The 23656-nt window shown below is 38.6% G+C and overlaps 1 protein-coding gene across 1 annotated transcript in view; it reads right to left on the minus strand.

Moving 5' to 3' along the window:
- The window catches only part of LOC139626815 (uncharacterized), a 79753-nt gene that overhangs the window by 40903 nt on the left and 15194 nt on the right, over positions 1 to 23656 (minus strand). The window contains exons 3-8 of the mRNA XM_071487324.1: positions 23394 to 23467; positions 22563 to 22631; positions 21477 to 21576; positions 16235 to 16373; positions 11669 to 11734; positions 5347 to 5470 (exon numbers count right to left, since the gene is read on the minus strand). Coding sequence (XP_071343425.1) covers positions 5347 to 5470; positions 11669 to 11734; positions 16235 to 16373; positions 21477 to 21552 — 405 coding nt within the window. The 5' untranslated portion in view covers positions 21553 to 21576; positions 22563 to 22631; positions 23394 to 23467. The remainder of the gene's footprint in view (positions 1 to 5346; positions 5471 to 11668; positions 11735 to 16234; positions 16374 to 21476; positions 21577 to 22562; positions 22632 to 23393; positions 23468 to 23656) is intronic.

Raw genomic sequence — 23656 nt, forward strand, 5'->3', positions numbered from 1 at the left:
TCTATGTCTGTGAGATTGCCTTTGATGCTTTACCGTAGTTGCTGACTGAAGGTCATACTTTACCCACCCTTTTATTTGCCGTGACATCACTTATTAAACCCCCCACCCCTCTCTCTCTACCCTCTCTATCTTGGCAGCTCAGGGCCTGGAAACTGCTGTTTTCTTTCAAAGTACACCAAGATAGAAACATTAATATTTCAGCCATAAAGAGAAAAATCACATTTGCTGGGTCATAAATGGCTGGTGCTTGACGATAGTGTGTTTTATTCTGGTGCAGTCGGCCTTGCCTGACCGGCTCTCTCTCATATTGATGCAGAGTAGTGGGAATGGCTCTCAGTGCCGTGCTCCAGAACTGAACCTCTAAATCTTACCACCCCACCCCCGTTTGGGACTTAGCTCTAGGACACATTTCTTTCATATTGTGTGTGTATGTGTGTGCATGCGGATACGTGTGAGTGAGTTCCTGTGTAAATGTCTCCATCTATAGGATGTAGATGAAACAACAACCTCTCCAAAGCAGTATCAGTTAGCAGCTACTTTTTCATGGCGAGGTTTGATACTCAGGCCTCAGAAATTACTACAGAATAACCAGCACCTCTGCGACGCAGCTTTTATTGTGTTTTATTGGTGTGTGTGCTATCAGTGCAATCTAAAATCAATCTGTCCAATTTCTCCATTGTTCTTCAAGGACAGGAGATCCTTCAGGGAGTCATAAAGGTTCCACTGGCTGCCTCCTGCTCTAGAGGGATGAAGTCATTGATCTGATGTTGGTGTGTGGATAGCTGTGCTCCTACAGCCCCAACATCTATCCATACATCTGCACTATGGCACTTTAGGACAAGGCACTGGCCTCAATGTACATTGTATGTATATGATGTGTGAATATGGATGGTGATAATCAGGCACAACGTGTATTGCGTGCAGTAACTATGCAGTGTTAACTGTCCATTCCAATATTATCCAATTAGAATTGCTCTTGTTTAAATGTGCTCCTTATTGATGCTACAGTTATGAACAGTGACTGGCTGCTGTGAATCAGCACAAGTGCTGCTGGTTCTCTCTGTCTTTAGCACATAAACACAAAGCTCAAATGAAGAACAGCACACATTAATTGAGCTGACTTTATGTAAAAACCGTAAAGTGTAGGTTCGCGCGTCAAGGTTGTGCTTCAATACCAAAAGTTTTATATCATTAAGCTCCAACCACAGCACTGATAAAGGGCAATGGCAAATTAGGCAAGATATTTTAGACAAGATAAGATAATAAATAATTAAATGAGGAATAGAAAAAAAACTTTCTCAAAATTAAATGAGTAAGAAGCCAATTAAATGATTAAATAATTAATGAAATACAAGTCAAAGGAAAAAAAATCTGTATTAAGTGGAATAAATAAAGTAAGAGGGTAAAAATATTTGCACTCCTAATTAATTCTGAATAGCAGTTTGCAGGCAGATTTGTTCATTTATTCATTTCATGGCATGTGTGTCACACAAAAGGTTTGGCTCAGGAAACAGTGAATCTATCTTTTAGTAACCATATATTGTGGTTGTTTTACTTATTGTTTAATTTTGTGTTTTTTTTGTGTATGCACAGTTCACACGTTGCTCCCGAAAGACCTAAAACTACATAAATTTTGTCTTGTGTAACAGTAGGAAGCCCAACTCCATCTCTGCCAGTGGGGTATGACTTGATAACACTGACATCCAGCTCTTCCAGTACTAATCCCTGCAGCATCAGCTCATCCGCCAATATGTCAATGAGCGAGCTCAACAAACATGGTATATAAACTGCGGAAGAACAAAGTTCGAGAAAACTGAAAGCCCTGTCCTTGGGGACATTTTATGTAATGAAAGAATTGTGACAAACTGTATTCAGCAACAAAAATGACTAAGTCAAAGAGGGGCAAGGCCTGTAGAAAAACAATGGAAAGCTGTGTAAGCATTTCCTCCAGTGATGGAAACATTTTTTTAGAAGTTAGGAAGTAATGTTTCAGGGAAATGGAGAGAGCTGCAGTAACATGAACACTAGAGTGCAAAGACTCAGACAGAGAAATTGCACATAACACATTTAGGTGTTTTATACTTCCTATAAATGACTGACAGCAATTTTGAAAGGTTAACAAGTAGTTAATTATGAAGTGACACTGGGTATTCCTAAGACACACTGGTAAAAAGCTTAGGTAAAAAGGCATTAGATTTCTCCTACAACACATTAAAGTTTTAAATTAAAGTTTTCATAAAAATAGGCAGTGCTGGGTGTGTTAGTCCAGAATACAGGCTCTGACTCTTGAGTGCTCAGGAGCTCTGTAACCCATGGGCAATTGTGAACACCCAGTGAATCCGAATCAGAATCAGAATCCGTTTTTTTTATTGCCAAGTCGGTTTTCACTTACAAGGAATTTGTTTTGGCGTATTGGTGCAAAAAACAGTAAACGTAATAAGAAGGAAAAAGATAGAACTATCACACTGTGAAGTGACCACAATGAAAAAACAGTGAAGATAGTAGTTATAAATAAGAGTAATTATATCGTTATTACTAGAACATTTAGATGATTAAAGATGATAAAAACCTTTTACATGAAATGTAAGGAGTACAGGATTGCACACAGTTAGATTGAACTGAGAGCTACATGTTTCTAATCCATCCAGAGAAACAAAGTGTGCCACTCGTAAACCTCTGGCCTAACTGCTTATACTGTAGGGGCTGCATGTTAAACAAGTGCAGGGCCACTGCAAAGTAACTTAGGAAACACATTCAGTCCATGAACAACTACACTGACTTTGAAATGACCAGTTACGTTACTCTATCAATGTAAGTATTTATGTGGTGGGTGTGTGAGTAAGGCGGTTGTGTGTGTATCTGTGTGTTGCCTTTCTGTATGTATATTTGGTAAAATCAATGTCGATGTTTTGCAATGATTATTTTCATTCATACTGATTTTACTTGGTTAGTGGTAGTTTGACTATCATAATGTCCTATATAAATGGGTGGCAGTACTCTCAAGGCTAAATACAGTGTGGAGGTAGAGAAATGTTTAAAGGTGGATCATCAACTATTCAGTGTCTAACTATCTAACAGAGAGTTTGTTTTTTCCACGTGCCAGCAGTAGGTGTAGCAGCTAGCTGTACAATTCTTAAAAGCAGTGTAACCTTGTGGGATGTGGTGGCGTTCAATGTACTCTGACACAAGCCTAAAGACTTCCTTCAAGAGCTCCTGCTGAGCTGCTGACACTCCCTGATGTTGGCACGCTCTGACCTGGAAAAGCCCAAAACCATCACACACACAGTGGGAGCTCAATAAACACCACAACATCTGCATGAGGCGACAGGTGTACAGTGCCACTTCCATCCATTATGCCAATGCACACATACAGAGCTGTCATGGCAACACAAAATCCATCAAAAATGGCTAAAGGAAATACACTTTAGGGAGTGAACAAAGACAAAGTTGAAAAGTCTATAAAGTGTGAAATGTGAAGGTGACAGAAGACTTTTATTTATTTATTTTTAACCAAATAGAAAGAGGGAGAGTAGAAGACTCCACAATAAATCATTTGCACGTGACATAAGTACTGGACAGTCACACATTTCTTTGTTATTTAGGCTCTGCGCTTCAGCGGATTCAATTTGAAATAAAAAATAATAGATACTACATTAAAGTGCCGAGTCTCAGCTTTAATTTGAGTAAGTTTACATCATTACAGAAAGAACTGTGTGGGAGAGGTAGGCCTTTCAACACACAGTGCACAGTCAAAGGGTTCAAAAGTAACTGGACACTTGGCTTCTAAGTGTTTCTTGGGCAGCTGTGTGTTTTGTTTTAATGTTAGTTCATGCACAGAAGAGCTCAAACGTGGCTCAGAGATAATTGAGAGTTCAGAGTCGCATTTCGATTGAGGTGGGGTTTTCTGTCAATATTAGGATCACTGAGGTGACCGTGCCAGTGAATATCATGATAATGAGGCTCAAAAAAGCAAAAATTATATCAAAGGTTGTTTGTTTGCCAAAATAATCAGTTGGGTACTGAGAGATAGAGAATAAATGAAAGAAAAAATGCGATACTGAAAAGTTTATTATTTTCTAGCAACTGTGATAAAGGTTTAAACTACTGTATCTCTCTCGCTCTCCTCTTCTTTTTCCATGTTTTTAGTCTTTCTAAAGAAACAACGCTGCTCTCCTCTTCCTCTATTTTGCTGCTTTGTGTTTGTAGTGTGTGTTGTTTCGCATAAAGAGTAAAGCAGATGGTCATACCTAAGTATTTTATTCCCTTATATCAGATGGGTGCTAGATCCATTCATAAATCACATCCCATTTATCTTTATACATATCTCCAACAAAGGCACTGAAATATCCACGACAGGAATATATAGCAATGCATCACTGAAAAGCAATACATCACCTACCTAATGGTTGTAATAGTCGTCATAATGGGGTGTTAGTTCAATAATAGAAAAGAGACAAGCAAGAATATTCCTCTGATATATTCCTCTTTAATTATGCAAGCATGGCAATAAATCTCTATTTGCTCTGACTCTCATGGGATTAGCTGAATATACAGGATTTGCACATATTTGAAAAAATGGGCACCACACAGCTACAGTAAACTCAACATATGGAAAGTTCAATTTATAATGGTGAAATGCACCATTTGTCTAACCTGCCAGTTTCAGCAATTTTAGTGTAAATTTACAGTAAACACTGAAACTACTTGTAGCAAATGTAGCAAACATTTAAGTCTGCATCATCTGCATCATCAATACCCAGGTCATGATTTATTCATCCTGAAACAAGTCAGTAAGATTGCTTACATTTAAATATTAAGTAATCGAATCAATACTGATCACAACTGTTACTGACATTCATCTCCATACATATGTTCTGTTTAGAATAATAACCTCAATTACTGCCTACTGCCTCCACCAACCAGTCAAGTTGCAGTTTATATGGTCACAATCTACCATTCCGACCACATCGAAATGAAATGTCATCACTTCATCATTTTATCCTATTAGACATTTCTGATCAATTGTGTCATAATTAGTTCATGAATTCTCGAGTTATGCCCAAAAACATGTTGTCACAGTGACCTTGACCTTTGACCATCAAATTCTGATCAGTTCATCCTTGAGTCCAAGTGGACTTTGTGCCAGATGTAATGTCATTCCCTCAGGGAGTTTCTGATATATCGCATACACAAGAATGGGACGGACACGTGGACGGACAGACAATCTGAAAAAAACATGAAGCCTCCACAGCTGTTGCTAGCACGTAGAGACACCTGAAAGGTGTTTGATTCAACAGTGGGGATGCAGAACAATTACACAGTCAAATACAAAAAAAATGTGATTACCGTGACAATGAGCAGGATTCCTTTCAGGAGGGTGAGCAGGGAAGTGATTGGCTGGATGACCGTGTGGGCCAGTAAGATAGCAAGAGTGAGAGTCCAGGTGAAGGCCGGGATCACATAGATGTGACTGTGGAAAAACACACAGTCACACGTTTAAATGCTTTTATTTATGTCCACAGTTGTTAACAGAGACAAGTGAACAACACTTGTGTCTGGACTTTGTGGTGATACACAAACACATCTACAAGTGTTAAGCACCAGAGACATTTCCAAATGTGGTGAGGATTCAGACACAAAAGAGCACCTTTTTTTCCCCTCATCAACAAACTACAAGCATTATCTAACTGCTAAAAGTAATTACAAGCAGTTTGCATTCATGTTCAAGAAATGAGAAAAGTAAAGTCTCGTATTTTGTAACCTTGGTGAGAACACCTGTGGTCTGAAGTAAAGCCGTGCTACCAAACAAACACCTGCCTCTCAACAACAGCAGACAACATCTGCTTTGTTTGCTGCAAGGCTTGAAAACTCATCAGCCTGCCTGTTGCATAGTTTGAACATAGAAGACAACCCAGGAATGTTTACACATTCTCAAAGGTAAAGAAGTATTGTTATTTTAGGTACTTTATTCAACTTCCACGGGTACTGTATTGTGGTTTTATGATAATGAAAGCTGACTTTTTGTCACACTGCAGATGTAAAGCCCAACTAGGGATGAGAGCTGAAAATTAGCAATAGCTATAAACTCTTCGCAGAACACATAAGTTGGAACTATGTTAAACTGCATCGTACGGTGGCCCTGGGAGCTCAACGCACTGCAACAAACGCAAAAAGAAAAAACACAAGCAAATTCAGAAAACATCTTCATTAACACGTGCACTACAAATACAACACAACCAAATACACGAATCTGCTACAAATACTCAAAACGCAACCAGATACACAAAAGCGCTTCAAGTAGCACAGACTATAACAGAAGTGTTTCCAGGGGACACTAAAAAGTGATGAACCTAACTCAATGTATTACAATACATCCTTGTGCACTTGTTGTTCAATGCTTTTAATTTCAAAAGTCACAAAGCATTGAGCAACAAGTGTGTCCCAGCTGGGTTCTTCATTTTTTTGTGTCCCCTGTAAACACTTCCACTGTCGTCATGTGCTACTTGAAAACAGGACACACACAAGACTTCTGTATTCATGTCCAAGCACTGAATTCCAGATAGTTTGACTTTGCTCAGCACTGATGTACCCAGTGTTCTACCTGCTAAATTAACTCAAGTGTATATTGTCAACATGTTTGTGGGTATTTTCATACATTTACATTTATATTAACATTAAACTCTACCTGTGGTGATGCTCTACTGATCCTGCAAATGCAATAATAAAAAGGTTAAATATCTCATTTTTCTTTTTTCCTTTACCAAAATATCTGTTCATAGCATCTGGCAGATGAAGTCACATGTTCTCTTCCAGTGAATACAATGAATAAACATTTTTTTTGCGATCAGTTAAACTCTACTGCAGGGAAAATATCACGGTGAAGTTCAGTTCACTTGAAAGGACACTCGAAATACACTTAATTATTTTATTTTGGCCTATTAAAATATATGTGACATTATTAAAATTTTCATTAAAACAAATAAAATAATAATATAATTTTATTAAGTTGTAAAAGTTGTGTATAATGTGCTAAATATTTTTTATGTTATTCACAGTTATAATTATCAGTTTCTATGGGGAACAACTCTCTAATTTGAATATAAAAAATAATGGTTGTGGCCAATTGGTATATCTGTATAAATATTAAGAACAAGTAATGACACAAAAACAAACTGTTAAAAGTCATGGCCTATTGTTATCTTATTATATTAACTGTATTAATCCTTAGGGGCAAGATTAGAAGATTTAAACTCACGAGCTGTAGGAACCAGGGTGACCCTCTATTCATTTTAATTAAACACATGAGATTTGACTGATATTTACTGGTTAAAGTGTCTTAATCCTCTAACTTTCAAGCAAGATAGAAAATGAGCACTTTTTTAAGCTAAAATTCTCCTGAAAGATTATTAAGACGCAATAATCTGCTCCCTGGGATGAGAGTGAATCTCAGTAATGCTTTAAACCTTGCAGCACTCAGTGGGGTTAGTTTCCAAGACACCCACTATTCACAGCAATACACAGCAGTGGGACTGAGAGGAGAGTTTCTGTGCAGAGACCTGCAGTAACCTATTGATTGCTGCCCCTAGGGAGGCGGAATAAGGTGGTTTATCCAAAAGAGGCTGCCCAAGGTTTTTTCACTCCAGTAACCCTGCCTCCCACTCCCACAACGCATCACAGCATCTCCCCTGGCGCTGAGCAGGCCGATAATGAAGCACCCAGGCATGTCAGTGGTCCAACCGACCTGCAGAGTGTGAATAATATTATTTGGGTTAAGTATTTACTGGGCCATGACAAAGTAAATTAGTCCTGTTAACTGATAAAGGTAATTATAGGCTTGGGTGAGGGAAACAGGAGATGTGTGTACGTGTGGGGGTTGTGGGGGTGGGGGGTGTGCTTCAGTAACTTAAGAGTGCTGTAGGAGTTCGGCAACAACAGCTGTAATGACACCACAGTATTCAGTTTCAACACCTTCAGTTCAAACACAGTAGCATTCTTTATATACAAAGTATTATGGGCAATTTTTGATCTGTAAAAATTGTAATGCGTTAATCGTGATGAGATTATGTACCAAGCATACCATATTATTTTCTAAATCACATTAATTGTGTGCTGCCAAAGATTCTTTATTTTACACCGTCACTGGTGCTGTTACTATTTTGACCCTTTGACACACCCTTACTTGTTGTCAAGCTGCCACAGACACTTCCTACAAAGATTTTATATGGCAGAGCAAGATACTTCTTGGCAAGTCATGTCTATGGGAGCAAAAGGGGGACAATTCCAGTCTGCATTAAGGGGCGTGTCGGGAGACCTAAAGTGTTTCAATCCAATGCCTGAATCGTCGTTGGTGAAGATCGAATGAGTTGGAAAATAAAAATATAACTTACCCAGAGCTCGTCAACAGGTTAAAAAATGATCAGACATCTTCATAATTACACGTCAGACATGCTAACGTTAGCTTCTAGTTCAGACAGACTGTTGTGCTACACACACTGGCTATTGGTACTGTCACTGGTACTGGCAATAATGCATTTACTTTGATGTGCCACATAATAATATCTACAACTACCAGCTCATGGTTGTATGCCTCTGCCAACTAGTCAAGTTGCAGGAAATATGGTCACAATCTCCCCTTACTGAGTTACAGTGTAATGGTCAGAACATTATGATGTCACTGTTGACCTTTGACCATTCGGATATAAAATGTCATCACTTCATTATTTTATCCTATTAGACATTTGTGTTCAGTTGTGTCATAATTAGCGTATAAATTCTTGAGTTATGGCCAAAAATGTGTTTCGTGAGGTCTGGAAAGGCAGACAGGAGCCACTGCTGCTGGGGTTTAAAACTGACATAAGAGGCTTATTGTTTGTGAGCTTGAATGCGTGTGGTATCAGTTTGGGACCTTAGTTTGTTGCGATTCTCGAGTTCTTGAGCATGGGTTGCAATGTTTTACAATGCTGCTTTTTAGCCAGCTTTAGAAATCTAAACCATTTCAAAATCAGCTATGATGTGTGACCTCTCTTTGCTACAATATCTTGTGCAGACTCCTCAAGGTCGCTCACTTTCACCTTTCCAAACTTTGGCCTTACATGTCAGCTAAGTAACCCTATGGCTGTAGCCTAATAAAGTGATTGTGCAAATGTGGTTCGAAGAAGAGCAGGCTGCTCTCTTCAGAAGACTGCAGCAAAGGCCAGAGGACCGGGCTCAGAGGGAAACCAGGCTGGATGATCTCAAATCCAGGAAGTTTAAAAAAAAAAGTCTAAGAAGATCAAGAGACGCAGGCTAGTCAGGTGGTTCATTTGACCGGCCGCAGCACAGGAAGGACTACGAAGCTGCATATTATTTTTAGAAATAAATTAAAAATGCCTTAACTGTGACTTTTTCCTCAAACTTACAAGTTGTAGCCTACTTCTGTTGTAGGAAAATAGCTGTTCTGAGATCTTGTTGGAGATAAAATTTACAGCAAAAGTGTAAAAAAAAAAAAAAAAAAGGATAGATCTGGGACAAAACAAGTAAAAATTATAGTTTTACATATTTCTTTATGAAATGTTATAATTATTCTTCACTTCATTTCATAAGAAATTTTACAAGGAAACACGTGCATTTCAAGATTAGGTCCCTTCTGGCCTTTGTTTGCCTGTGTGCCCCTGTGGCTCCCTCTATGTGTTTGTCCCCAGTCTGTTTGTGTGTGTGTGTGTGTAGCTGGGTATGGCTTCCTGGTTTGCTGTTCCCACTACAAAACCTCTGCAGTATATAAGACCAGCTCAGATCTCCACTCTTTGCCAGATTGTTCTGACTCTGACTCTGAGTACTTCCACTTTCTTGTCTTTTCAAAACCCTGTTGTGACCTGTACTCTCTGTATGCTCCAGGTTTTTTGCCTAAGTCTGCCTACTCTGCCCTGCCTGTTTGCCCGCCTGCCTGTCTGTCTCTGGAGGATTTCCTGAACCATCATCTGAGGAGATTCTGCTCCGCCCTCTGCCTCAAGCACAGACCAGCTTTGTCCCTAAACCTCACCATCACCAGCCAGTGACCAACCCCCGATTTCCAGTCTCACCCCAAATCCCACCATCCCTGCCAGCAGGAACCAGCCCCTGGACTATTCCCCCACCACCACTCCTTCCCTGGACTGTTAAGAGACTTCTCCTTCATTTACAAACATTACAATAAAAGATCACTTCTGGTTTACACTTACAAATCCTTTGTTCTGCTTTGTTTGTCAAAAACTCAAAACTACCTACATAGAAACATGTTACAGAAGCATTAAAGCTGCATCTAAATAACACTAGGATGCTCTATATATGTATATACTTAAATTTCCATTTTTCCATACCAACTGGGGATACTCCATCTGCTGAGGAATAGAAGATGCTATTGAACCATTTGGTGTGATTGTTATGTCAAATTCCACTGACACTGATCAAGGATCTCTGGACCCCAATGCGGACACAAATGAAGGCAGGTAGACGCTGTGACAATATTGTAATGGAGAAAACAGGCTTACAGGTGACAAGATGGCCAGCAGCAAACAGGAAAACAAACGCATGAGGAAAACTAGAAAACACAACCAGGAGCACGAGGTTCAGCAGACAACAGAACTGACGAGAGAGTGAGTCAAAGAACGCAGAGGCTAAATATACAGTGTGCAGCAGATAATGAGACACAGGTGCAACTAACTGATGAACAACAAGGTTGGCCAACAAGGTCAGGCTAATGTGAGAGACAGAGTTTCCTTGTTAATAATCCCTGTTTCTATCTCTGATACAAGAAGCTGAAAACCTGCAATGATGTTTCATTTTCTTAGAACATTATTTATTTTTTCAGTTATATTTTTCCGTTTAGAGACATCTTTTGTTCATTCTTTGTTGAAAAAGTTTCTCATATTTGAAAGGTTTGAGTGACTAATTCTGAGTCACACACTCTTCAGAGCTGCTAACTCTAAAAGAACTTGCAGTGATTTATACTGTATGTGGGAGGAAAACCAAACTCAGAATGATAGAGGCTAAATAATCAGGACTCATGGTACTGGTACATGGGTATATATACATAATAAAAACAGCAAAATAAGGGGAAACCCAATGAGTGAGCAAACTCAAGGTGATCTAAAATTCGTATGCAGCTTTGAAAAGTTGTATTTACTTCTTTTATTTCTTGGTTGTCAGTGATGTTATTGTAAGGCTTATAGTATTACAGTGATTCTGGAGTCAGAAACATTTGGCCGATCTGCTTTATGTGCTCTCTGCTAGCTGATGCCCGCTAATGTTACCTCACAAATGCTCTTCTCAACTGAAGAGGAAAAAGAAGCACCACTCTACGACAAGCACTGTTGGAGTCAGAGTGGTGGGTCGTCTCTTGTGAAATGACCTAGCTGCATCACATACATGTCACTAATTGAAATGTCCCCGTTTAACTTTCATTCATATCATATCATATCATATCATATCATTATTACTCAAGTGAATTACTAAACGTTGAAAGCTGAGCCGAAATGTATTTGAAAGAATTCATTGTGAATTGAGAGGATTCATATTCCATAAAATGCTACTGAACTCCTTAACCTTAATTACTCAGGATAAAAAGGATGAAAAAAAAACTTTCATTGCAGTCACACATCGTACATTTCTATTCTTTTTATCTACAATTGTTTTGTGTATGTGGAAGACTTACCTGACATTAAGAAGAGCAGCAAAGGCCTCGCTGCCAGCTAGGACATAACTAATTCCAATAGAAATACTGGAGAAAGACACAATAAGAGAAGAGAAAGATAAAAGGACAAAAGAGAGGCAAAGAAAAAGGGGGAAGAAAAGCAGAAAAAAAGAGAGGTTGTTAGGTATTAGACAGTGGTCATCATCTTCCATCCTGGTTACTCAAAGGCAAAAGTTTAACAAGCACTCCTGCGTTGTATTAAACATTAGGATGTTGCCTCAAAGTTGTGCCTGAAGCTTTAAACAGCCAAGAGATTTAATTTTAAAATCATTTCTTGTTTGATCCTTGATCCTCCGCAACTTCTCTGTCTTATATCTGCTCAAAACAAAAGTTGCCTTTGAGGGCTACTTAAAGCAAATGTTTTGGTTTCACATTTCATATGTACTTTAAGAATCTCTCTCTCTCTCTCTCTCTCTCTCTCTCTCTCTCTCTCTCACACACACACACACACACACACACACACACACACACACACACATACATTAAGTCAGAAATCTGTTGGCAAAATGTAAAGGAGCTGGGTGTTGCTGAACATTATAAATTACTGTTTTTACTGTAGGCTTCAATCCGAAGAGAATGACAAGACAGGCTTTCGTAGCTCAACATCTGTTCCTTTCCTTATAAGTTTAAGCCTCTATAATCTCTCAGCAGTTGCTTGTTGAAAGTGCAAATCCATTAGCGGGTTCTCTAGACAGCGAAGTGTTATTTTAGAGAGCTGAGTTGCTCCCACGCTTTCAAAGCTCCTCTTTCAAATCTTAAAAGGAATTTCCAACAAATTTAAGAAGTTTCGTGCAGGCTAGTCCTCTCATCTAAAGCAGTCCGTGCCACATTTTTTATTTTCAACTTGCCAAAGATGCAAAGCAAAGAACAGAGAAGCAGTGATGTCAAAGCTGCAGTAAGATGAGTCAGACTCAAGATGCAAAGGGAGTTTTTCTTTCACTGAAAATAGAGATATTATAAAGTTAACTTAGATCATCACGGATTAAGGACATAGTTTCTTCTTATTTGAATAGATTCATTCTCTCCTATGAACATGAAACCTTGTCCGCCAAAATGAGTTGCAATTCAAATATCAACACATAATCAGCACGCAAGATTTAGCCATCTTGGGACATCGCTCCAGTGTAACATGTCATAGCATCTAAAAATCAGCAACAGTAGGATTTGTGCCAGTGAGCAACTCACTAACTTGCTGGGAGAACACGGATCTACTGTATAAGCTAAGGTCCACACATTACAACTAGTCAATGACATATATTATCTTATATCAACAGTAACGCAACATTTAGTAGGACACAAACTCTCCAGAAAAGCCCAGAAAAGCAGCAAAGAAGCAAGAAAAGCAAGAAAAGAAGTGGAAGAGTTAACTTGCAGAACATGTGGTTGTGGCAAATCTAATGCACTGCAACGCTACTTGAATGCTTGTGCACTCTTATTCCAGAGGCTTTGGAGTGAATTCCTAACTATCTTTCCCAACACAACACACACAGATGGGTGGCAAAGGAAAGGAAGATAAACATACATAAAGTGTGTCCACCATGAACCTCCACAGCTGCTATAGTGGATTTATTTATAGTAAAGGGTTATACAGTTAGATTTGGTGAAAAAGACTGCTCTTTGAGGTTGTTCTCAAAAATACTGAGCAGCACAGAGGACTCTGCTGAGAACTTATCTGGGAGCCTGAGATCACTTTCCCATTCAAGTGACTAGGACAGGGACTCAGACTTCTGAATACCACTGCACATCAAAATCTAATTATCTTTGGCAGAATTTCCAGAAGGAAGATATTTTTCTCACATCTTTACTTTTCTGCTACTTTGTTATCCTGTCATTTAGTAAGGTTTTCACTTAAATATGTCACCCTTCTGTGTTTGTGTGTGCATAGACATTTGAAAACTGGGAAAGAGTAGCCTGGCCTGGTGAATCTGAATTTCTGCTGAGGCAGCAGATGACAGGATCAGAATTTGGAATCAAGAGCATGAATCCATGGACCGAACCGTCCAGGCTGCTGCTGGTGGTGGTGTAATAGTGGGGGAATGTTTTCTTGGCACAATTTGGGTCACTTAGTACCAGTCAATCATGACTTGAATGCCACAGCCTATCTGAGAATTGTTGCTGACCATGTGCTTCACTTTATGGCCACATCTTCTAATGGCTACTTCCAGCATGATAATGCACCATGTCACAAAGCATATGCTGTCACAGAAGAGACCACCTCTTGATCACCTTTGGGATGTGGTATAACAGGAGATTGGCAGCGTGAAAGTGCAGCTGACAAATCCGCAGAAATGATGTGATGCAGTCATGTCAGCATGGAGCAGAGTCTCAAGGTAAAGTTTCCAAAATCTTGTGGAATCAAAGCCACGAAGAACAGTGACTGTTTGTGTGTGTGTGTGTGTGTGTGTGTGTGTGTGTGCATATGCTGTATATTTGCATGTTTCCACCTATAACTGTCATTATGTGCGGCATACAACACCCCCACCATGTAGGGCAGAACGTAAAGACCAAGGGGCACCAAGGTTAAAAGATGCAGGTCATGCTTTGTGTGCTGTGTGTCTGTGTTCGTGTGTGTGTGTATGAGGTCGGGACTTGGCATTGATCGACCACTAAGCCTCCTTGAACACAATGAGGGAATTATTGATTGGCCAGGTGTTACAGAGCTGCTCGCACACTGATAACAAGACCTTCCACCAGCAACGCTAAAGGCCCCCACCCGTGCCCTTGTGGACACACACATCAAAAAACAAACAATACAAAAAAACAGCAACAAAAAAATACTGATTACTATGCAGCATATAATATGGCAGACACGCGAGTGTCCCCGGTGGCAACAGTCAGTGCTAACCTTAACTGAAGCCATGTTTTTGGGGGATTCATCAATGTTTTTGTCAAATAAACAATAAATATGAGCCTATACAATGACTTTTCCAGACCATTACTTTTACTGAGTGGTGCAGATAGACCATTAGTTTGGAGCCATTGGAGAAATTGATGAGAAACAGAAGAAAAATGCAGTTCTCCATTAGGGAAATCAAACATTCTTTTACTTTTATAGCAGGTAATACAATGTGTGTGTGTGTGTGTGTGTGTGTGTGTGTGTGTGTGTGTGTGTGTGTGTGTTTCAACTACAGCGTGTTTATAATTAAAAACATAAAGTACAGTATTTTTCTGTCAGTGGTGACTGCAATGTAGATTCTTAAACAATGACAACATTTCCACACACAACAGTGGTCCCTTGATTCAGAACTTGAATGCACTTCAGCTACAGGACAGAAAACACTGACTGAAAACAAGTTGGTCACCTGAAAAAAGTCAGTGGACTGCAGATGCTGCAGGACTGATCATATTTTATCCGTACTTGGCTCCAGCTTGTAACTCTCAATATCTCAGGACCATGCAGCAGAAGCCAATGATATAAAGTCTGAACCTCAAGGACAGTTTTTACACAAGTCTACTGCCCTCGCTCAGTTGAAAGTAGTGATGTTGGTCCAGAACACTGACACTGAAATGACTGAGCAGGATTCCATCCTCATTAATATTGTTACGTTCAACATGTTTGGATATTGCACTGTATTGTTATAATTGAATGTGATGGAGGTCAGGAGTCGGTGTTTTAGCTTTAGCCTGTATTGATCTTAGTTCACAAGAAAATCTGTGGCACTGATATGTTTTTCCACCTGCTGTTGACAAGTGAGGGGAGCCTTTTTCCACCATATTTAAGACATAAATAACATTTTTTAAAGTTGATTATATTCAAGACTGACAGCATGTCAAAACTATGAGAAAGTGATCTCATAATGTCATAGTCTGTGTGTCATAATTAGGACTTGCAGTATCTTGTAATTATAAGAGACAGCATCTCTTATAATTATGTCTTAGGACCTTAATTAGCTCCTCTGTAAAACATACTTAAGAGAAATGAATGAAGGACAGACAAAACAGTGTGGGGTAGTCATGATTGTGGGATGGTTTTTACTTGTAACTGAGAACCTGCATTAAAGGATTTTATGGCCACTTGGGGGCAGCATGCTTAGTTATTTCAATTCAGGACCAAGCCAATTATCTCTCACAATATAATACAACTACAACAAAAAACTTTGACCTTGTCCTTACTGAACAATGAGAAACTTTCTCATAGTTTTGTCAGAACAAACCATAATTATGAAAGAAAGAAACACTTGTGGTTGATAATTATTCATGAGCAGGAGAAACAGGCTTCCAAACACATTCCTTTTTCTAGTTTATAAACAAAAACATTAATATGTATCATCAGCATCCAAACATATTAATACAGTCTTTATTAGGACACCTAACCCTTTTGTGTTAATGTCACTAAACCCCCTGATGAACCAACTTTTGAGACTGAAAATTGTAATTTTAATATTTGGTGGTGAAGTAGATATGTACTGAACATGTTCGGGGACATGGTTTTAACTTATTGTTGGCAGACAATTGTGATAAAAAGGCAAAAAATGGTAAAAGTTGTAACATTAAGATCCTGCAAAGATCAATGCCATGGTAACTTACAACTGGAAGAGGAGGATGCAGTTGAAGGCATGGCTCATGGGTCGCGAGAGGAAGAAGTGACCCAGCAGGTGAAGGTTGGGATGCAGGCCCTCTTCTTGGTTGTGCAGAGCAACTGCATCCGGCTGCAGTAAACCTGAATCTGAAAATCCAGACAGACAGATGTAAAAGGCAGGTCAGTTCACAGATGATCTTGTCATGACATGAATGATTAGATATAAGTCGCAAACTTAGAGTGTGGCTTCATAGTTTAAAAAGCAATGCGGATGACTTGCAACCCCCCCCCCATCACAGGTTTATGGCCTTACTATAGATATGAAAGTGACTCTTTCTTCTCAAGTTTTATTTCAGGGGTAACTTTCAGGAGGCAGAGATCAAGAGTCAGCAATTATGAATGCATCAGTAATCATTCATTATTCCTATATTCTGCTTAAACTATTAATTGCATTGTGTTGCTCTTTTTAAGATCATTTAAGCTGACTCATCTGGACTGAAACAATGTTCTACGATGAACCCAGGGGAACCATTGCTGCTCTTCTTCGTTTGAGCTCCCATGCATACTGCAAGGACAGACGGAGACCTTCCAAAGCAGGGCCATACAGCCAATTACAATCGCACTGCCTGTTTGCAGTGTAATAACTTTGATATAAGTGGTCCTGGCAGTGTGTACATTATTAAACATGATAGTCAAAAGCATGTTAAATTGATGCCAATGCAGAAGTCCATTATATAAGACTAGGGCACTGATACACAAGTACAAACACACCATCATCAACATCTGTGCAAGTGCTCGAGTTTAAATAAAAAAAACATGCCAGTCCTTTACACCAGCAACTGCACAGCATGTACATGCAGCTTTTATGGTTGAGAGGTATTTTTGTCCGAATTGATTAAATGATGATGGCTTGTTTACACTAGTGGACACTGCTGGACAAAGATGTAATATTTATATCACATTATCTTTTCTTAGCTTGTTAACTTTTTGTTTTTCACTTTGTTTTATGTTAAACACTGTGGGCTAAAACAAAGTGCCAAAAAATCTTCTGTTCCATTCTATACTGTGTAAAAGCAAAGGTGGAAGTATTAAGATCTTTTAGTTAAGTTAAATCATCAATACCTCATTGGAACAACATCTTCAAGTAAATGCCCTGCATTCAAAGGTTTACCTCAACTGCAGATGTGTTATTAGCAAACTGTACTTAAATAAATATTACTGAATACTGCTGATGCATAAAATAAGAATTTTAATGTTGTAACTGTACAAGTAACTAATAACTAAATAGCTGTCTGATAAATGTGGTTAAGCAAAAAGTACAATAATTCCCTTTGAAATGTGGTCCAAGTGAAGCATAAAATGGAAATAATTGAAGTGCCCATATTATTAAACTTTACACATACATTTCTGTGACACTAAGCAGATACCACAAAAACATGACAGGCAAAACCAAAAACCACCAGTAATTCCCTAGTAAGTACAGAACCAGTTAAAACACTGAAATGAGCTCACGATTTACACCCTATTACTGAAAATGAGATACGGCAAGTTACATACAACAAATTAGCCATTATACAATATAATTTTTCCAGTCAGTGAATAACCCAAGCAGCTTAAAAGTAAAGGCCAAAGAACCCACTGGTCCATATAATTATAGGGCAGTTCTTAAATCATGGAGTAAACCCTTTGTGAAGGTTTCAGCATAAATTGCTTAATTTCATTTTAGGCTTCACTCCAGCAAACTGGACCAACTGGACAAAGTTTGTTAAAAAAAAAAAAAAAAAAAAAAGTTTCAAAAAGTTGCCAATTATCTTGTCACAGGGAAAGGATCAAAGTTAAGGTAAGAAAATAATCAGCAGGAATTCTCAGACATGGGGCCTGTGTTGTTGGGAATATGTGTAATAGTCCACTTTCTTGTCAGTGCTTTCTTAGGCATTAAAGTGTGAATAAGGCATTACCTGCATAATCTGCATAATCTACTTACTAACGATACAGTAGGTGACACCCAGAGTTACACCCCGATTAAATACTCAACCTTTTAATTAATTGTTAATTGTCAGAGTTTCTCATGTGACTGTCCCATACAGTTCTTGAAGAGGTCAGTCATAGGTTTAAGACGGACAGACCTAAGTCTCAAGGCATTTTATGACTGCTGAGTGCATTCAGTGATTGTCATAATCCTCAAGAGAAATATCCAGCCATTATTAGTTTATATTCCCAGACAGCATGGGGGAGGAAAATGATTAACTGACATTAGGTCAAGATATGAATGTCACTGAGAGCAAACATGTGCAATGTGTTTTTTTCTGTGTGAATCTGAGAAAAACAGTAGTTATGGCAGCGTTGTCCCTACAAGTTGTGGCACGCCTAGTTAAACTATATTTCTCAGTAGTGTGGTGGTAACATTGCTGTTTTCTGAATCAAATAGCTTTTCAAATCTCTTTTATGGATCAAGAACTGCAGTACCATCCAGACAAGCTACATTTTCACGAGGGTTTCCGAAGCTCAAGAAGAAAGATTTGCTTTAGACCAAAGATCAGTGTGTGACACCACCACCATACACGGATGAATATGTGTAGCCACAGCCACACAAGTAAACTTCCATGGGACAAGGACATCATGTACCAGTCCTCGGGCTCACGCTTATGACAGGGGAGTAAGGGACTACAGACACATGAGCATAAGTTTACTTGATGGAACAATGGTAGAGGGAACCTGTTCCACACACACTTTCCAAGTAGCTTACCCAACACTGAGTTATGCATGTGTGCACATATGGATATCCATTCAGAAGTTTAATGAGTGAGCTTGACATTTTATTAGCAAATAATAGGATCAGCCTGCAATAAGCCTCATCACTAATCCAACAGTAATCATGGTTGAATGGTTTTCTGCGTATTGTCTGATATCCCTGTGGGTCTAAAAGTGTAAATACATCTATAGAGATTTTGGCCACATGCTGCTTGTAATGGAGATGATAAAAAATAGACTGAAGTGAGCAGGGGAGATTAAACAATAACAATTGAATATCACATTATTTGTTGGCTATTTTTCTTCAGCAGACCTTCTCACATCCAAGGAAAACTTCTTTTGTTATTCAGTGTTGAGAAGACGGTTCTGTCATGCTGCTTGCTCATCGAAACCACGGGCATGCACTTGTCACTCTAGTGCTTGCACACATACTCACACACATATGATCAATGTGTGCCTCTGGTGACTATGCAATGCAGCTGGAGGCAAAGAGCCACCAGTCTGGCTTAGTCTTATGCTTCATGGATAATATGAATATGTTAGGATTTCATTTTTACATTTGAAGAGTTTTGGTGTATAAAAACAACTGCCTAGTATTTGAGGTGTGATTATTATGGAATTGTATTACCACACATAAAACACAATTGAGGAAAAATACATTCAAATACAGCTTTAAAGTTAAGTTGGAGTGATATTTTCGAAAACTTCTAATTAGGGCTGCCACAGAAAAATAAAGGCCAGATAAATATTACCTAAATTCAGTCTGATTTACATTTCCAGCACGATTTCCATCAATACGAAAGTAGATTGTAATCATACTATTCCAATCTGCTGTACTTTGCTAAGTTTATTTTAAAGAAGCTATTTGACTATGGATCAACAGGAAAACTTACAATGTTAGCATTAAAGGCTGTTTCCTTACCAATCTTGCCAAGAAATTCAGCCATTGTTGTATTTACAAGACAAGAGGTTATACTACGTCCTCTAACCAGCGCTACATCTTCAGAGCAGACTGGTGGCTACAGTGACTCAATAACGGAAAGTGATGAGAAAGTCCAACCTGGCTGGAGCTAGCCGGTTAGAATGCTAGCTTCAGTAAGAAAATAAGTGATAGAAATAGACGTAAAACAAGGAGGTTGCTTTCAACCACTGGAGACAGCTCTTGGTGAGTAAAGTAATGAAATTTTATGCTGAACTTACATTTCTTCTGAGCTGGTAATTAAACAGTTGTTAATACTAATGCTGCCTATGTAGCAATGCAAAACATACGTAATTTTCTGCACGTCTCATTAAAACCATACCAGGATGGAGAGGGATTATGCCCTTTGATCTACCGCAAGGCTTTTACTGTGAAACCTTTGGGCATGTAGTGTTAAGTTTCATAGATTTAAGCTTAAAAAAAAAGTTCAATTCAATGGAGTAAAGAGCATTACAGTGGTGAGTATGACATGACTATATCATCGTATTGATACAGTTGGTGACGTGGAAATGTCCTAAATTTAAGATAACAAGTAAATAAGGAAGAAATACTGAGATACAAAACAGAATCGACAATTTAAAATGGATTAAAAAAAATGAGAAACCCTTCCTGAAATATAATAATACACCTGCAATTTGGCGACTTCCTATCACCCTCAGGTTAACGCCTCTAAATGATGATTATGAATTATGTTTTTATAAATTAGCTTTGGTAGGTGCGTGTAATCTCGCCCACTGAGACCTATTTAATTAGTATCTCAATATGAAATCAGTGATCCAAAACATTTTGTTAACAGTCAATATAATTCAAATCAGCCCTATCCCGATGCAGCAGTTTACGATGCAATATGACACTATTCAATACAGCGTGTTGCAATGGTGCAGACGCTGGCACTGCAACTTATCTTATAACGTCTTATCTCTATCTCTTATCTATGTTAACTCTTATAGACTAAATGTCGAGAACATACAATTTGGAAATTTCAATTTTTGATACGATTCTCACAAAAGCATCAACATTGTTTGCATGTGAGTGCTGGTATGTGATCGGCCATATTGTTAGCTATTTGGACCAGTAGCAAATAGTCAACAGCTGGCCACAGTTTTTGAATGGGTTGGACTGGAAAGTGGCATGGTGTTTAAGTAGAAGATGGTGGGAAACGACACAAAGAAGATTCTATATTATTCTTAATAAAAGGTAAAATAAAGATGAACTAAAGTTGTCTTATTTGCACTGCAGTCTTCTTTATCATGTATTTATCAGAGCAATTCCAGGGAATTATTTGTGTAAGCGATGAATAAAAGTTCAAACAGTGCAAGTTACTGGTGTGACAACATTTTGACTGTTATTTTAACTTAAAACTTCATTTCAGAAGGGCAACAGGAAAACAACTGGCATCTTCTTTCGTCACTTGCTGCTGTAATTCACTGTGTATGTCATGCTGAAATTATACTAAGGGCCAACAACATTAGGCAATGCTTTCCGCCTGTGTTGGCCCCTCACAAACAAAGGTTCTTTACCTGCTTCTGCATTTTCACCGTCATCTTCATCCTCATCCTCCGTGAAAGCTGGATCCTCCACGCTCACATGATCCATCACAATACACTCTGCAACCTCTGTCTAAGATCAACATAAAGAGATCATAGTTAATCATCATATCATAGATAAAACAATGTTCTCCCTATTAGCTGACTTAAATTGGTACTATTATCCATTTGTTTGACGCAGGACTATGATTAGCAAAAAATAAATAAAATAGGTTGAAATAAGTCAGCTGTCAATGGCATGTATGATTAAAAGCATACGGTTTGTTGTGTCATAGCAGTTACATTGATGACAGTAATTGATAATATCAAAAATAACTCCATCCACGTAGGGAAATTGTAGAATATGCACAAATCAAGGGCCTGAAAGAGGCGTACGTCACTTCCAAAGAAATAGTTGGGATCCATAAAAACAAACTTTGCTGCAGTATGTGAACACCTGGACGAAAACTCTGACCCACACATGCGAGCATTTTGGAGAGAGGGGAAATTGGTGACACAGATTGTGAAATATACAACATATTGTATATTTTGCATATTTTCACTGCTTTATCTTTTATCATTTTCTCAATCACTGAACTTCTGTACTCCTTCACCGTGCACTGTATTATGCTGCACATCAGTAATTTGATTCATAGTTTCAGTGGTTTGAGGAAAAGATGACACGTAAAATAAAATAACAATGAACAGACACTTAAACGGATATTAGTTTTTTTAGGTAAGCATTTTTTAACTGTCTAAAATACATTTTTCTGCTGTGCCCATCCACAGCAGTACATAAACTTAGCTTCTTTGTCAGCACTCCAGCTAGCTTCTCCAAAGTGGGAGACTGCAGACCCAAATCTACTTCGTGTAGCACAGACTTAAGATAAATACCTCACTCATACAGCCCTACATCAAATAAAACAAACTATCACTTTAACCCTTCCTTAAATAAAGTCCAGTGTTGTCTTACATTGTCTTTAATTCTCCTGAATGTGTTCAAGTAGCTTCTAGTTTTGTCTTCTGTTAACAGTGGAGCCTAAAAAGTAAAATGCAGGTAGTGTTTTTTCAGCTGCTTACCTTCAGAGATTCCAGCTGCACCACCTGACATTTCTGAAGAAGTTCCACAAACAGGTAGATAAGCAAGGCCTGCATGACAGATGATGGAAAATATACAGTGTATATTATGTGTTCTTGAAGGTGTGGCCATGTCATGCATTTTTTTAAAGACTGTGTGCATACCAGCGCATGTACTGTACATTTAGTGTCCTGTAAATGAGAATCCTGGTCCGTCACTGGAGTAAGGTATTAGGGAAACCTGATTTCCTCAAGTAGATGTCACCTGGAGAACAAGCTTTTCTCTTCTAATCAGCTTTTTACAAATACATGTGTGTGAGATATGGGTGAGAGGAGAGATCATCTTCTTCAAGTGTGAACAGAAAAACAAATGAGTGCAACAATATATAGACACAATCACTTAATGTGTCCTAATGTCAAACATCTGTGCCATTACACTATGCAAGATCTCTGTTTGAAGCCAATCTGTGACTTGCAGTTCCCAGAGTCCCGGAGAGTGCTTGGATAAATGGCAGTCTTCATAATCTCCTATTAATGTCCCTTCCCCTGGGAAGATAGAATGTGATATGACTTGACGGAGTTGCCTAAATCTATAAAACTGGCTGTGTGACAGGCTACAGGACTTAGATTAAGCACTAAAGGATAAAAAGGATAAATTATTGCAATCTGTTTTTTTCTTTTATCAGGAAGTAGTGAGGCTCCTATTATGTATATTAAAAGAGTGTATGAAGGAAACTGCAGTGCATGTCATCTCATTTGTTTTTGTTTTTTTTTCAACAGACCATACCAGTCCTTAAAGAAATTAAGTGTCTATTATTGCCATGTATTACTCACCTGGACAAAAAAGCCAACGAGAAAGGAGACAAGGAAAGGCACCAGTCCAGCATGGGCTATCGTTACAGGAAGACCTAGAAATAGATATAATGTAGAACTGTTTCTGAATGTGATTCCCACAAATGAAGCTCTAGCATGAGTTCAATCAGGAAGACCTATCCCCTTGCATGCATATGCTGTATATAATCCTAATTAAGGCGCACCTCTTCTCACTTATTCACCATTATTCCCTCATTCTTCCAGCCCCTGGCTGTCATCGTCCT

This window comes from Trachinotus anak, unplaced genomic scaffold (genome assembly GCF_046630095.1).
Source record: "Trachinotus anak isolate AG129_WGS33_773 ecotype Australia unplaced genomic scaffold, CSIRO_AGI_Tana_v1 ptg000010l, whole genome shotgun sequence".
Taxonomy (NCBI): Eukaryota; Metazoa; Chordata; class Actinopteri; order Carangiformes; family Carangidae; genus Trachinotus; species Trachinotus anak.